Below are 15,312 nucleotides of genomic sequence, written 5' to 3'. Positions count from 1 at the left end.
TCTCACTAGAACAAGTATAATTGACATGGCTGTAAACGTTCTCAAGGAAACGTTTACAAAAAGGAAACAAAATGTTTTCTCAAACTTTTTTCTTCCCAGGGAAGTCGAGACAACATGAGTGTGATATTGATCTGTTTTCCAAATGCACCCAAAGTATCGCCAGAAGCAGTGAAGAAGGAGGAAGAGTTGGACAAATACCTGGAAAGCAGAGTAGAAGGTGGATCATTTAACAAAAAATAAGTAGCTCTATTAAAGAAAAACCTCAGCATAATCAAACTTTTATAACATGTTAACTTTTAGATCTTTACATACATGGCTTCGACATTTGGTGTTTAGTGTACAGAAGTGGGAAAGAGCATTTCTGTAGTAGCTGTTGAGGTATTTGTTACTGTCCTATTACAGTTATATTAGAAATAACAAGTATGGCCCAGTACATTCTGTTCAGGATACTTGGTAAAATGTTTGTATGCTTTCAAATTCTTGATTAATTCACTGGCGTGAATAATTTTATGCCAGGAAAGTCTGATTTATGGTTTATTATAAATAGATTATTTATGATGGTGATAATTTGAATGCCATCTTTTGTGTAAAGCTGTGTTTATGAATTTAACATCTTTGGGACTTTTAAAATAAGAACTTGAAGATCATAGCCTGGTTATTAATACCTTTCATGTGCCACAGCTTTTAAAAATTTAGTTTAAACTATTTCAAAGCTTCTTGCCTAAGCCATAAACTGCCTCACCTAGACAACATAAACCTGAATAGAAGACATACTAGGTCTCTACCTGGCAGAAATGTAAATGCTGAATAAAATCAAGAAATTAAGTTGGAAATTACGGAAGTGTATTTATCATAATTCTGCAGATTACTTTGAGACAATTAGAAAGGCATTTGTAACTCTCAGGTGTGATGCCTTTAAATATTTGAAAAATGTTAAAATAATTATTGATGCAGCTGCTATTTGGTATAAATATTAAGTATCCCCAGAGAATTACAGTTTATTGCATTATGCAATAAGCTTGTAGATTATGCAGTTTCTTTAAGCAGGAAAAACTTGACATGCCTATGATAGTGTTAAAATGCATTTTTTTTGGCTCCTAATGTTATTACTTTGCACGTTAAAGACCTTTAATAGCATGTAAACATTGATACACTATTAAAGACCTTTAATACCATGTAAACATTGATATACTATATACTTAAATCCTGTTGTGCCTGCATTATTAAAATTAATATGCACTTTAATTTTGTTTTCTCTCCTTTTATTGTTTGATACCAGTTATAATTAGTCTGGTGTTAGAATGGTGATTGGTTTTGATTTTCAGTACTGTCTTAGAGTTGCTATTTTGTTTTTTACTTCTCTCCCCTTCTTGATAGTGATATATCTATTACTGGTATATACGTAGTATTTAGTATTTCACTTACTAAGCATACTATTCAGTGAGTTTGTTTCCTCACTATTACCAAGGGTCTTGGAAATTCTTTGTTTTAAATAATTCATTTCAATATGAGTTATTAATACATAATACAGTAAGAAAATATTTAGAATGCTACCAAGTTATAGCACATTGGTTCACACTGCTTGTTCTTGGAAAAATACAAAACCTGAAGAAGAATATATATTGGGATATGTTGATATTTAATTTATTGGCATTTTAACTTGAGTGTACATGTTTTCTTATTGATTTAAAGAAATACCTACTTTAGTTTTATTTACTAAGAAATGGAGTCAAATTTTAGAAATGAATTGCTGCTTTTTCTCTTTAGTGTGCACTCTTTTAAGTTTTTGATGCAATTATAAATAATTGCTTTAGATAGGTAATTTTATGTTATAATATTAAGTTTTATGTTGCCTATTATCAAGCAGGAATTGCCATCTGAACAAACTTTACATTAATACTCAATATTTTGGGTATGTTGAAGTTTTGTTATACTTGTATTGTTCAATTGGAGATTATTATGTCAGAAATACAATATCCTTTACCAAGGTAGATTTGATGAGACTGCATCTAAATATTACATTAATTAAAATCACTACTATATTTAAAAACATAGAAAGAATGTAGCTATTTGCATTGTAAAAATTGTTATGTGTCTTAAAAAGTGATAAATACTGCAGTCAGCTTTTAAAACAGGCACTGAATACCTTTTCCTTTTTTTCTTTCTTTAAATACATGCCTTCGCTAAATTGCTATGACCTACTAAACTTCATTTTATTTGCATTGAATACTTGTGGCTTCTCTGTCCACACCACAGAAAAGGACAAAGGCTTTTGGCTCTCCTCCTATGATCTACGAAATACTTGACTCTCTAGGGTTGTGAAAAGATGGAACTCATAATTTAAACTATACCACTTAAGGCTGTGGTCCTTCTAAGCCAATTTAAGAGGATACCTGTGTTGTTTTTATATTTTTATTTGCTACTGACTGCACAAGCTTTAAAGTTGCTAATTTGGAGATAACTGATAGAATTTCTCAGACTTGGCAGAGGGAAGTGGGGAGGAGCAGCATATATGAGCATGTGAAACGTAGATCTTCTATACACATATATTCTTTAATAAAAGCATTCAGTCTTTTTATAATTCTAATTGAAATGAATAGTCCAAGAGCAGTTAAAGGAATATTTCTTTTTTTTTTTTTTTTTTTATTATTATTTTTTTTTTCCCAGTGGGTTTTGTCATACATTGATATGAATCAGGAATATTTCTTAAAATTTCTTTTTCTTTATTTTTTAAAGCAGAAAGAAGCAAGGCTAGTGTAGTGTTAAATGCTCAGATAGATTAAATGTATGGTCCCATGTGGAATAGGAGATATGACTGTTTTTAAAGTCTTATTTTTTTAAAGAATTTGTCTTCCTGTAATTTTCTTCACAATTAAAATATCCTGATTTTTATATTTTAACAAAGGAGGTATATAATACATCTAATATAGATGATTCGAGGTAATGTTTTTAGACCTGAAACCATCAGTTGAATTTATCATCAGTGTTCATTTATATTGTATCTAGTTATCTGTCCAATAATTGTACTGGCTTAGCAGAGACTGTATGTTAAGTGTATTACAACTTTAGATTGTGAAATTGTGCAGTTTAGGTAAACATCAAATTCCTTTATTTTTGTACAGCAAATTTCCAGCATTAGAATCATGTAGAATAAATATACTAGATGTTAAAGATTATACAATAAAGGAACTTGGCAAACCAAATCTGAGATGCTTGCTTTTTGTTCAGATTTAAGACTGGTTTAAAAAAAAAAGATGGTAAAATTTGGCCTTAATCCTAAAAAGGACAATTTGAGCCATTTAAAGAAGTATGGGTAGCAGCGTCTGTCTTTTAATATGTGCCTTTAATGATGAATTAATATTTTGAAACTTGATGGAAGGATGAAAAATCTTTACATGCATTGTTATTTTCAACGGTATTTACAGATTGAGAACTAGAATGATATCCAGTGATGACAAAGAAAATTTCTTAGTGTAAATAATTGAAAACAAAAAATTGAACATATAATCACAAGTACTCTTGGCATGATCTTATGTTTAGAATAAATATGCTAGAACTCCAGGTAAAGACTTCTTGGACTTAAAGTGAATAATTTGAGCACTCTTTAAGTTGTCTGTGCATAATGGGTTGGTATTCTGTGGTATGAATGACAATATGCATCTGCATGGCAATACTGTAGATCATATCACTCTCCCATTTAATAACAATGTTTTAAAATTAACAATTTTAAATACAGTTGTATGGTTTATCAAATTTTTTCTTTTTAAAAACACTTAGTAATTTAGACTTTTTTCCATTCTGTAGGCCTTGTTCAGATAATCAACAGGAAATGGTATATATCTGTTTATTGCTTAAAGATACTTTAGACAGAAGTTAAGCAGCAAGTGGGGTTCAAGTGTATGACCTATTCTGCCCATGCTACTTAAGTATCATTTTGTAAATATAAACATGTAAATATGATTTGTGTTAGTATATCATCAGTAAATCCCACATACTTAAAGGGTTTCTTTTTTCTTTTTTAAGATCTTGAAATTGTTTATTTTTTTTTAATGTGTATTGTATTTTCAGGGCAAAATTCAGGAAACATGCTTCCAGTCTAATTAGAGGAGTTAATCCCCTCAGAAGTAACTAGCTGGCATCTTGAGAGGAATATCCTCATTTGTACACACGTATCCCTGATTATGTAATATATTGATTTTAATATGAAATTTTTTCATGTTTTTATCTTGTTTATATTTGGTCTTTGAAGTTAATCTGGAAAGTATTGTATCTCTTGTATCATTTTGTACATCCTTTTGTCATCAATTTTCAAAGTTCAATTTGATTTTTTTCCCTTGTACTAGTTTAGAAAATCTCAGATGTATATGCTGTCTTTAAAAACCTAAGTTATCTTTGTTTCATTTTTTAATTATTATTATTAAATTTGAATAACACTTACAAAAAAAGTACTTCTGATTCCCAGAAATCATAAAGAAGCAGGGGGAAGGCGTCCCTGACTTAGTCCATGTGATGCGCACATTAGCGAGTGAGAACATACCCAGCCTCCCACCAGGGGGTGAACTGGCGAGCAAGTAAGTTACATTTTGAACACTCTTAGCATTTGTCTCAGTACATGAAAATGTTTGGTGTCCGTAGGTCAGACGTGTGTTTACATAATTTCTAAAGTGACTTCAGAATGTTTAACTTGTGGTTCATTGTTTTCCAGTGTTAATGATATACAGGTATCAGAATATCATTGTAACTAATTATACTGAAGTCTGTCTTCAGTGGAGGCTTGGATTACACTGATTATCTCATATAGTGTAAATGAGATAATACAGTAAAAGAAAATTTTAAACTCAATTACATAGTACTATAAAATTCCAGGTGTCAGTATTATGCCTACTATAATTTGATTTTGTTAATCCCTGGATAACTGAATACCCCATGGATGAGCATCTGTCTCTTCCTCCTCCTCCTCTGTATCTCTGATTTTCCCGATGTTTTTGGTTGTCGATGCTGGTTGCTTGGGTTTTGGTGTGAAGGAAGATAGGTAGATGCATTTCTTGTTTTTTTCTCCTTGCACTTTAGTTCATAGAACTGGACTAAATCTGTGTTACATATTAACCTTAGATCTTTGTAAACTGCAGTGGAGACTTTATGCAGTTTTACAATTCAAGGCTTAAGACATTTTTACGTCAGATATTCATGTAATTGATCTACAAAGATATATTGACAAATTTCCTTGTTTCTCTACTTGTTCTGTTAGTGTAGCCATGTTTTTAAAAATTTCATGTAATTGTTCAAAACTTCCTGTTTGAAGCATTTATATCTTGGAAATTGTTTCTCCCGATATGATATTCTGTGAAGTGATTGAATATAAAATTGCTTCAAGTCAGTTTTGTAAGTAGGGAGGCTATAACTCAGAAGTACCACTACTGATTCTTATTTTTAATAAAATATTATTCAAAAAGTAATTACTAGACTTGCCAGGGAAATATCATATTTGACATTTCAGTTTTAATAGAGCTTTTTTAAAGGGACATTATGAAAAGCAGAAACCTATATGTAAAATATCTAAATTACTTTATCATAACAGATGTTGAAGTTATATCTACTTCAAAACATTCAACTCTTAACCAGAATATATTATTTCTTAAGAAATGTATCATTATTTTTGACTTATAAAAACTAAATGCCAGTTCAAATAGACATAGACCATATAGATTGATTTTTTTTTTCCAACCATGACTTTTTTCTTCTATTAGTAGAATGGTACATTTTATTTTATTTTATTTTATTTTTTAATTTTTTTACGCGCGAGGAGCGCAAAGAGCCTTGCTCCCAGCCCTCCTCCGGCCGCGAGAGAGCTTCCCGCTCCGCCTCTCTCAGAATGGTACATTTTAGAATAAATTCACCTATACTTTAACAATGGGGCCCAAATATCTTAAGATAAGGCTCAGTTATTGACAGTAAGAAATAGAAGTAAAATAATTTGTGCATGATTATCCTTGACATTTTAATGAACACCTGGCTATGAGTTATTAAGTAGTCTCGTGCTCTGAAGAATTAACTTTCTGTTTTTTTTTTCCCTAAATTTAGGCGGAATGTAATTGAAGCCGTTTACAATAGACTGAATCCGTACAAAAATGATGACACCGTAAGTAACATTTTAGCTCCTTCTGCTTTCCCTTCCCTTCCACTCTAAATGCATATCCTTCATACCTGTTTTTGCAGAACTGTTTATTGCACCCATTCTCTTACACACACCCCTGATTGATTGCTCTGAATTCTGCCTGCATCACAGTTTTAGTGCTTGAGGACATTAATCATGGTGAGTGGCCATTTAACTCAAACAGGAGGAAAGTCCCTTTTAATTATTTTTTTAAGCCTCTTCAAGCAATCAACTTCAGAAATTTTTTCCCACTAAATTTTTTTTTGAAGTTGGGAGTACCTCTGCTCAGATTCTTGAATTAATTCTGAGTTTTGTAAGCAGCTGCAACAGAACCTCAGAATGCCCATCTCCATTAATAGCCATTCTTTGCCAGGAATGCTACACATTTCATTTAAATACTAAAGTAGAGAATTCTGTTTATATAAAGATGTTTAGAATGCCCCTTTTCTCCAATTAGGGCTTCCCTGGTGGTTCAGCAGTAAAGAATCCGCCTGCCAATGCAGGAGATGCAGGTTTGATCCCTGGGTTGGGAAGATCTATTGGAGGAGGAAATGGCAACCCACTCCAGCATTCTTGCCTGGGAAATCCCATGGACAGAGGAGCCTGATGGGCGGTAGTCCATGGGGTTGCAAAAGAGTCAGACACGACTGAGCAACCGAGCAACAGCAACATTCTTCAATTAAGTTTTCATCACAGTTCGATTGTACTGTTGTGATTACAAAAAACTGGTTACTTAAAATCATTTTGGCCTAGCTCTGAAATATTTCATATACTGCATTATGGAGCATCCTCAAATCTCTTGTTATTTGAGGTTTTTATGCAATGAAAATTTATAAAGATAATATTCTAAAAATGAATTGGGTTTATTGAAGAGAAAAATACAATTCTTTCTGGTAATTTATTGGTTTAGAAATACATTTGGTCAACCTCATCGTAAAATCTTTTATTAAATGTTTTACTCCAAAACCAAACTGAAAGGTTCTTATTGTTTAGTCTGTTAAGTTGTGTCCGACTCTTTTGCCTTGTAACAATTCTTGGAACAGATTATATATTGATATTTCATAAACTCATGTACATATATACTATAGAAACCATTTATATCCTAAAGATCAACCTTACAAAACCTTATCTTTCTGCATTACCCAGAAAATAATGCATCTTTAAGTTTTAATTTAGTTCATTGTTTTGCTTTGTTTCCTTCTATAAAGGACTCTACATCAACTGATGACATGTGGTAAAACTGCTCATCTAGTCATGGATTTACCTTCACCTCCAAAGGAGAGTACAGCTCAACTTCAGTGAACCTTTTAAACATCCATCCTCAACTTCTAAGAAGGGCATATATGACATGGGTGAGAGTGATTACACCAGAGAACTTCAGCAGTACAACAGCTAGCCCAGAACTGATTTTTTTTGTTGTTGTAAATTTGAGACTCATGTAAACGTGATTTCAAACCATAATTCATATGTTGTAAATCAGACTCCAGCAATTTTTGTTGTATGATTTTGTTTTTTGTAAAGTATAATTGTCCTTGTAAAAAATGCTCATATTTAATTATGAACTGCTTTAAATCACTATCGAAGTTACAAGAAGTATTTGGCTTATCGTGTGATGCAACAGATATATAGCCCTTTCAAGTCATGTTGTGTTTGGACTTGGGGTTGGGACAGGAAGAGCAGCAGCCATGTCAGCTAGACACTCACATATGCACCTGATTATGGAGAATTATTCCAAAATATTATTACAAAGCTGAATATCCAGGGAGTTAATTGAAAACTATTTTAATGTTCTTGGCAGTGGGATTGGAATTGTTGATAAAGTCGGTCCCTTCATTTAACTGTCTTTTAGGTTCTTTCCTTGTTGCCATGAGTATTGCAGGTAATAGAATATATTCATAAGAATATCAATCTTGGGGCTAAAATGCCTTGATTCTTTGCACCTCTTTTACAAGTCCGTACATTTAATTACTAATTGATAAGCAGCAGCTTCCTACAAATGGTAGGAGACTGCCACGTTTTTGCTATCATGATTGGCTGGGCCTGCTGCTGTTCCTAGTAAGATATTCTGAATTCCATTTTATCAATAAAGCTTGATTTAACAAACAAGAAATTTAATCATGTATGTGTAATTCCTCCTTTACTCCGCCCTTATTTTAAAACACCGTACCATTGTAAATGAGAAGTTTCTCATGGAGAAAGATGTTAGTCTCTTAATTGGAAAATACTGTTACTCAAGGCATAGATGGAACTGGTTCCCTTCTATTAGAAAGACTATAAAAGATTTAAGTCTATGTTGTTCCTTGATCTATTTTTAAGTGGGTTTCTTTCTGGCTACTTATTTTTTCATTAAGATGTGTATCAGCTTGAATTTGCCTACTGTATAATTAAAATATTTGTCAAAGCTTGACAATCTAACAGTGGTGGGGGCGTGTGCATTTGTGTGTGTGTGTGTGTGTGCGCGTGCGCACCTGTGACTTTAAGTGGCCCATGTCTTTAGAATCCAGGTAGTTATGATGTATTTAGTGATTTGAAATACAGCATGTTGATAATATTTAGCAGTTGGCCTTTAAAAATAAGTTCCAACAGCTTAAAGAGTTGTATATATAAAAATAACCTAATTTAGGTTTCAATTTCTCTGATTAAGCATGTGAAAGTAAGTTTTAAAATCTGTCACATTGAAAAGACTACTGCTGTGCCCTTCTGTATTTTTGTCTCTTTGGGTTGAATGTTGTATTTACTCACCATTTAATTTAATCATTCGGTAAGCAGACTCCCCACTCAGTTCACTTCAGTCACTCAGTCATGTCCGGCTCTTTGTGACCCCATGAACCGCAGTATGCCAGGCCTCCCTATCCGTCACCAACTGCCGGAGTCTACCCAAACCCATGTCCATTGAGTTGGTGATGCCATCCAACCATCTCATCCTCTGCCGTCCTCTTCTCCTCCTGCCCTCAATCTTTCCCAGATTCCCCACTACAAACCTCTTAAAATGTAAGATTTAAGTACAACACCGAATATAAAATCAAAACTGTATATAAAAAGTAGTATAATTTTGTTATATTTGTTTTTTTTCCTAACTTGGAAATATACATATTTGTATATATAACCTTAAAACTAATGTAAGGTTAGAGAAGTATTGGAAACAATAATGTGAAATGTCTCAGACTTAAGTAGTTACATACCAGCAAAATCTTTTCATTATCCTTCTTATTTGTGAGGTGATTAAATGTAACAATTGTATTTAATTTATGTCTTAAGCCAGCATGAAGAAAAACAAGTATTATTTATATTTAGAAATCCGTAACAGTTGAAATTACAGAACCAATTCTGTACTTTACTTACACGTAAATGCTTAATGTCTAAATCTGTGGTAGGGTACAAAGTATGATAATGTTCTAAGTTACAACTTTGTAAGCATCCTAATGTACATTTAATGAACACCAGTGCTTCTAATATAGATTACGAGTACTGAAAACTAAATTCCTATTATAATTCCTTAATTTTTTAAGTAGACTCAAGTTTTTAGTTATGGAAATTTCAAAAACTTGAACAGGATTTTGAGATGCAAAATCTTAAATCATAACTAAAATATGTGATGGAAAGCTATATTTCAAGCCATTGTAGCATATTTAGTGACTTTTTGAGAGTCTTCTAAAAAGAGGAGGTTAAAAATTCCTGTTAGAATTATTAGTACTGAAATTAGGCCTGGAAGTGAGAGAAAAATGTATGAAGTATTATCTAAGAAGACTAAATCTTTTCCATGTGAGTCTATGTTGCCATACTAGATAGAATTTTTCATTATAAAAGGACAGGAAGGAAGTATGCATTGTAACGGCAGAGAGTGTGTGTTCTTGATTCCTGGGGCTCATGGTGTGTGGGGAACCAGCACACTTTTTAAAGGCACTTTTGCACCTCTGTTGTGCACTTCACTTTTGTACCACTTAAATTTCTGACCTCCTATCCCCTTTTGTGTGCTAATTAGCATCTCAGGGCAATGCCTCTGTTTTTTGATATGTTTGATATTTTCTTTGGAGGGAAAAAGTTCTTGTGTGATGATAACATACTATTCAAATGTACTTTCATTTAAATGTTTTAACTTTGCTGCTTTTAATAGGACATTCATTTTGTATGGCAGATTCTTGCTGCCCTAACATTAGTAATTTCACTGATCTCTTGCTATATTTTAGCAAGGTAGGCTCTCTTAATTTCCACTTTGTTAGGGAGTATACTTTTACAGATAACAGAAGCAGTTCTCAATATTGGCATTAATTTAAAAAATCTAAGTGGTATTTTTCTTACACAGCTTTAGAACTGTTTCAAACTCATTTTTAATTATGATGCATTAATTTGTTTTTAGAGTTCTGTGCAATTAGTGTACTGCTCACTTAATTTTTTTTTTACTACATAAAATTAAGAAATTTGGGTTAAAGAACAGATCAACTATATAATTCAAATAATGTGAATTATAGCAGTAGTTTCAGTGACCATCCACTCACTTTTTCTACAAAATTAAGTGTTAATTGCAACATGCTCTTCTAGGGTAAGCACCTTGGAACTATCAAGAAATGAATAGGTCCTTGCTCTCAAGGAGTTTACATTTGAATAGAATTTATAATCTAATGTATGTTAATATCATAACTGGATCACTCATCCAAAAAATAGCTACTGCCCACCTGCTCTCTGCCAGATACTTTCCTGAACAAGGTGGGGCTCTGCCCAAAGAGCTTATTTGCAGTTCCTTAGTCACTTGAAAACTCTTTTGTTTTATTCTTCTCAGAGTTAAAAATCTTATTCAAAAGAAAATTTTACTTAGAAATAAAATTGGATTGATGAGGCTCATGTCTCTTCAGTGTGCTTGACTGCCTTTCACGAATGGCTTATAGACTTCCTGCTGACAGCAGCAAATCATAGAAATAAGGTTAGTGTATTTCTTAGAAGTATCCAACCCTGGGAATAGGAGTTTAAGGCATTTGAAAACATATATCTAGGACTTCCCTGGTGGTCCAGTAGTTAAGACTCCAGGCTTCCAATGCAGGGTGCGTGGGTTCAATCCCTGGTCAGGGAACTAAGATTCCACATGCTACATGGTGCAGACAAAAAAGTTTAAAAAGTCAAAAGTAAAAACGCATCTATCTAACCTTATTTTACCAAAAGTCTGTATTTTCTTGAAAAAACACTGCCAATGTTAATATCCAATTTTAGCTAAGTGATTACTGTGCTTTAATTTTTCTTAATAATTTTACTGACCATCTTTACAGAACAAATTCATATGGAAATTCTATTTGTAGTTTCTGAAGGAACTGATGAAACTGGTTACAGGGTTTTTTGGTTTTAATTTTGAATTTCATGGTGTTGTATACTTCTAATTCATAAAGTTTGAATGAGAGGTTTAAACCTTTAATGTTTTGATTGCCATTTGTACAGTATTATGTTAGGATTTGGAATTAGAAAATACTATGTAAATATTTCCATATATAAATGTTTCTCATTTGAGATTTTTCTTCAAATGAAACTTTCAGGAGTTGCATATACTTTTGCTTTCAAATACTGCTGGTGAGATGACCATTTTTAAATTAAGTGATCTAGTCTTCTAATTAAGTTTTTCTTTTAGGCATTAGAAAGACTATAGTTTAAAATTTAAGAAGCTTAATTTTACTTCTTTCTATAATGTGGTATGAGTTTAGAGTTGTATTTAATTTTTATATACAATACTTCAGAATATGCTTGAAAGATTTAAGAATACATTTTCTAAATATTATTAGTATAATACTGTATTTTTTCATTGGGTCAGAATATAAGTCTCAGTTACGTGTTATTACCAATAGAATGCTACACGGAGATAATCAAAGGCATTGGCTCCACTTCTGTTCCTTTTGACATAGATTCTTTCCCTTTTCCCTGTTTTATATATTTAGTGTCCTCTGCTCTCGTATTTTCCTAATTATATTACCAGCAGGTAGGAGTATGCCAGTTAGAAACACTGTATTAAAACTGAAATTGTAGCTGACAGCTTACACTTTTATAAAGGCGGGGGTGGGTTGTTTAACTTGATACAACAACAGAGTGACATTTTTTCTCCCCTATCCTAGAGGAAATGTTGCTTCATTTCCTCTACTACCCTCTTGGTGGCTTTTTTTTTTTCAAACCAAAACAGGCCAATTCCATTTTCTTGAGCAAGAAAGCTTAGTGCATTACCTCACCAAGCCAATTAATAACTGTGTAAACCTGGGCTGAAAATAGGAAAATGTGGGAAAAGGAGTGGGAAGATGCCAGTGAGGAGGACAGAGGAAGGTTACTCTTAATTATTTAAAAAGCCATAGAAAAGTCTTCCTTGGACCTAGCTGTATATTAATAAGAACTGTTGCATCACATAAACCAGCAAGAACCAATCTTTTCTTTTGCAGATTGATTTTTCTAGCAAGTCAGATGATAAAAAAAAAAAAAATTACTGCTTCTCCAGCATAGAAACAAATGAGAAAAAAGTCTTTCAGTTCTTTTCATTGTTCCGAAAGCCAGTGTTCTATAATAGCTTTCTCACTGAACTGAATGTTTAGAAAATTGTTTAAAAAAAAATTTTTTTTAAATAGTCCTCCTCATCCAGTAAAGAACTTTTAGTAATATTTGTATTTGTATGGTACTATCTGAAGTTAGATTTGTGTAAGAAATTGGGTAGCTGCAGAACAAAATTAGTACTATTTTAATTAGGTATAATGAATGGCACAAATTGTTGCAATGCTTCTAAACCTTTTAGGGTCACAGGCCCTTTGAGACTGAATAATCCTAGGAATTTGTCACCCAGGAAAATGCATAGAATGCAAATAACTCCTCAAAGTTTCCAGTATTGTAGTGGTTCATGGGGTCCTGGTTGAGACCCTATACTACAGTACTACAGGGCACATCAGCCTTTTTCCTTCAGAGCCCATAAAAAATACATCAAAGATGTCAAAATAATTTGAGGCTATTTTAAAGAATAGTTTCCATATTTAAAAGGTAGAGGAGGTAGGGGTCTAGGCTAGAATTAATTAACTGATATTAATTATGTTAATATCAGTATTAACATATTTTTAAAATTTGTATCTTGAGGGCTGGAAAGAGAATGATTAGTATCCGGGCTAGTTTTGGAGGATAACATTTCTAAATTTGCCACTTTTGAATCTCAACAGACAAGAGGTAAAACAGAAATGTTTATGGAACATTTCTGACCTGTGTAGTATAGATTTAGTATATTCACAAGCAGCACATTTGACTGTCAGATCTCACTCAGGTTTTAAGATTTCAAGCTTCCTTTTGTCAGAGTTTATTAAGTATTTAATTCACTTCAAATTCTTAGGAATTAGGTATTTACTGATACAGAATGTTAAAATAGGTACATACAGCCACCAATATACAGGATTACGAGATTTCTTTTAAGCATAACTACCATGAAAAAATGGATTAGCTTGTTGCATTTGTTGCCAAAATTGGATGTTTGGTTATAGTATATGTAATTCCCATTTGTGGGGATTTTGAAACAGAGACTGTTGTCTTATCTGGTTAGCCCTTACCCAAGTCAACAGCGTATCTGCAGCAAAATAGCTTATTTATAATAATATGCCCGAATACTGGTTGGTTTCACTCTTGAAATTATTTCAATTAATTTGTATAAATGTTATGAGTGGAGAGACCGTGTTAAAAGCATGTTGCATTATATATTTTTCAAAATCCATACATGTAAAACTAATACAGAAGTATTTCCTAAACACAGTGTATAACAAAATTCTCCATAGTAATTCATCTACTGTTTGTAGTTTATGTGATCCAAACTCTTAAAGAAATTCCATTAATGTATATGTTGTATTTTGTACATTTCCTGGTCCAAAGAAAGTATGTAAATTCAGTTCTAACTTTTAAGAATGTACTTTTTGTTTTCAAGTCCATTGAAGAAATCACATTCAACTTGTGAGTGGATACAGATGTATGAAATGGAAAGTAGAAATAATTCTCGCTTGCAAAACTGGTGCCACCAAATAAACAGGCAATTGCATAATGTGTGTGTATCTATGATTGTTTGATACTGCAAGCATTTTTGATTTGCCTAGAAACCTGGAAATTTTGAATTTATTCATTAGGAGACCTTAAGAAAAATTTTTGTTCAATTGAACTTGGTTAATATGCTTAAAAGAAGATAGATCTGATAGTTAATGATTTGAACTAGAATTGTCCCTCCCTGATTTCAGGAAGACGACTGAAAGCCAGTAAGTTCAGATTGATGGTTATTTTCATGAAAACATCCCAGAAATAAAAAAAAGCCATAAGTTGTTCCTCTTGACAAGAACATCTCATTTGTCATGTTACTCCCTTAAAGAGTTGAGACTGCATGGGGAGTGGCCTGGAAAAGGACTTCTCCACCTAGCTAAGTATCCCTGGGGTAGTGTAGTAGACACTTCAGTGTTTAGGATGCTCACTTCCTCTGCTCATTCTGAGAATTGGTTGCACTACTTCTGCCCTGTATTCATTCATGTCTGAAAGTGTGACTTATTTTATAAGCTTGCATAATTAGAGGGATTTTAGAGTACATTGAACTGATGATGAAGTAAGGTTCTATGAACTGCAAGAGCTTATTTTGTTCATTTGCAGTTTGTAATGAAAACACAATAATGAGACATAAGCAAGGGCAGCAAGTCTTATAGCTAAGTAAAATTGAAGTAAATAAGGATTAATTTGGTTTATGCATAACTAGTATCTGTTCACTTGTCAAAGTGTGTTCTGTAGTTTTGTTTTTGTTTTTTGTAGTTTTTCTTTTGAATGGTGAACCTAGGTTTTTGTGGAGTCTTTTGTTTTTTTAGTAAAAAGTGTTGATTTCAGTTGTCTGTCTTAATTGGTCACATACTGAGAAATTGATACTGGGATACTCCCTTTTTTTTCCTTTGTTATCACTTAATAGCTCAGAGTTGAAATTCCCATCAAATGACAAAAATTTTAATTCTAGTTAAAAAGTCTATTCTTAGATGAACTACCCTGAAAACCTTGGCATGAATGCCCTCTGTAGAATTTGGTTTACTTGCCTCAAAACCAAACAGTTAACCAGAGACTGGTAAAAGATTTGTGTTCTGCTGCCTACTGTCTACGTGAGACTCATATATATTCTCATGCCTAGTATAAGGCTATTCAGAGTACCA

General features: G+C 32.7%; 1 protein-coding gene across 2 annotated transcripts in view; it reads left to right on the top strand.

The window, feature by feature from the left end:
- The window catches only part of PPM1A (protein phosphatase, Mg2+/Mn2+ dependent 1A), a 41,667-nt gene extending 33,398 nt beyond the window's left edge, over positions 1 to 8,269 (top strand). For both annotated transcript variants that reach the window (XM_061156937.1, XM_061156938.1), the window contains exons 3-6: positions 100 to 217; positions 4,463 to 4,571; positions 6,082 to 6,139; positions 7,363 to 8,269. In XM_061156937.1, coding sequence (XP_061012920.1) covers positions 100 to 217; positions 4,463 to 4,571; positions 6,082 to 6,139; positions 7,363 to 7,392 — 315 coding nt within the window. In that variant the 3' untranslated portion in view covers positions 7,393 to 8,269. The remainder of the gene's footprint in view (positions 1 to 99; positions 218 to 4,462; positions 4,572 to 6,081; positions 6,140 to 7,362) is intronic.
- Positions 8,270 to 15,312: the final 7,043 nt, after the last annotated feature.

The sequence above is a fragment of the Dama dama genome, chromosome 12, assembly GCF_033118175.1.
Source record: "Dama dama isolate Ldn47 chromosome 12, ASM3311817v1, whole genome shotgun sequence".
Classification (NCBI taxonomy): Eukaryota; Metazoa; Chordata; class Mammalia; order Artiodactyla; family Cervidae; genus Dama; species Dama dama.
The sequence above is the reverse complement of the archived record's forward strand: the minus strand, read 5'-3'. Positions and strand labels throughout refer to the sequence as shown.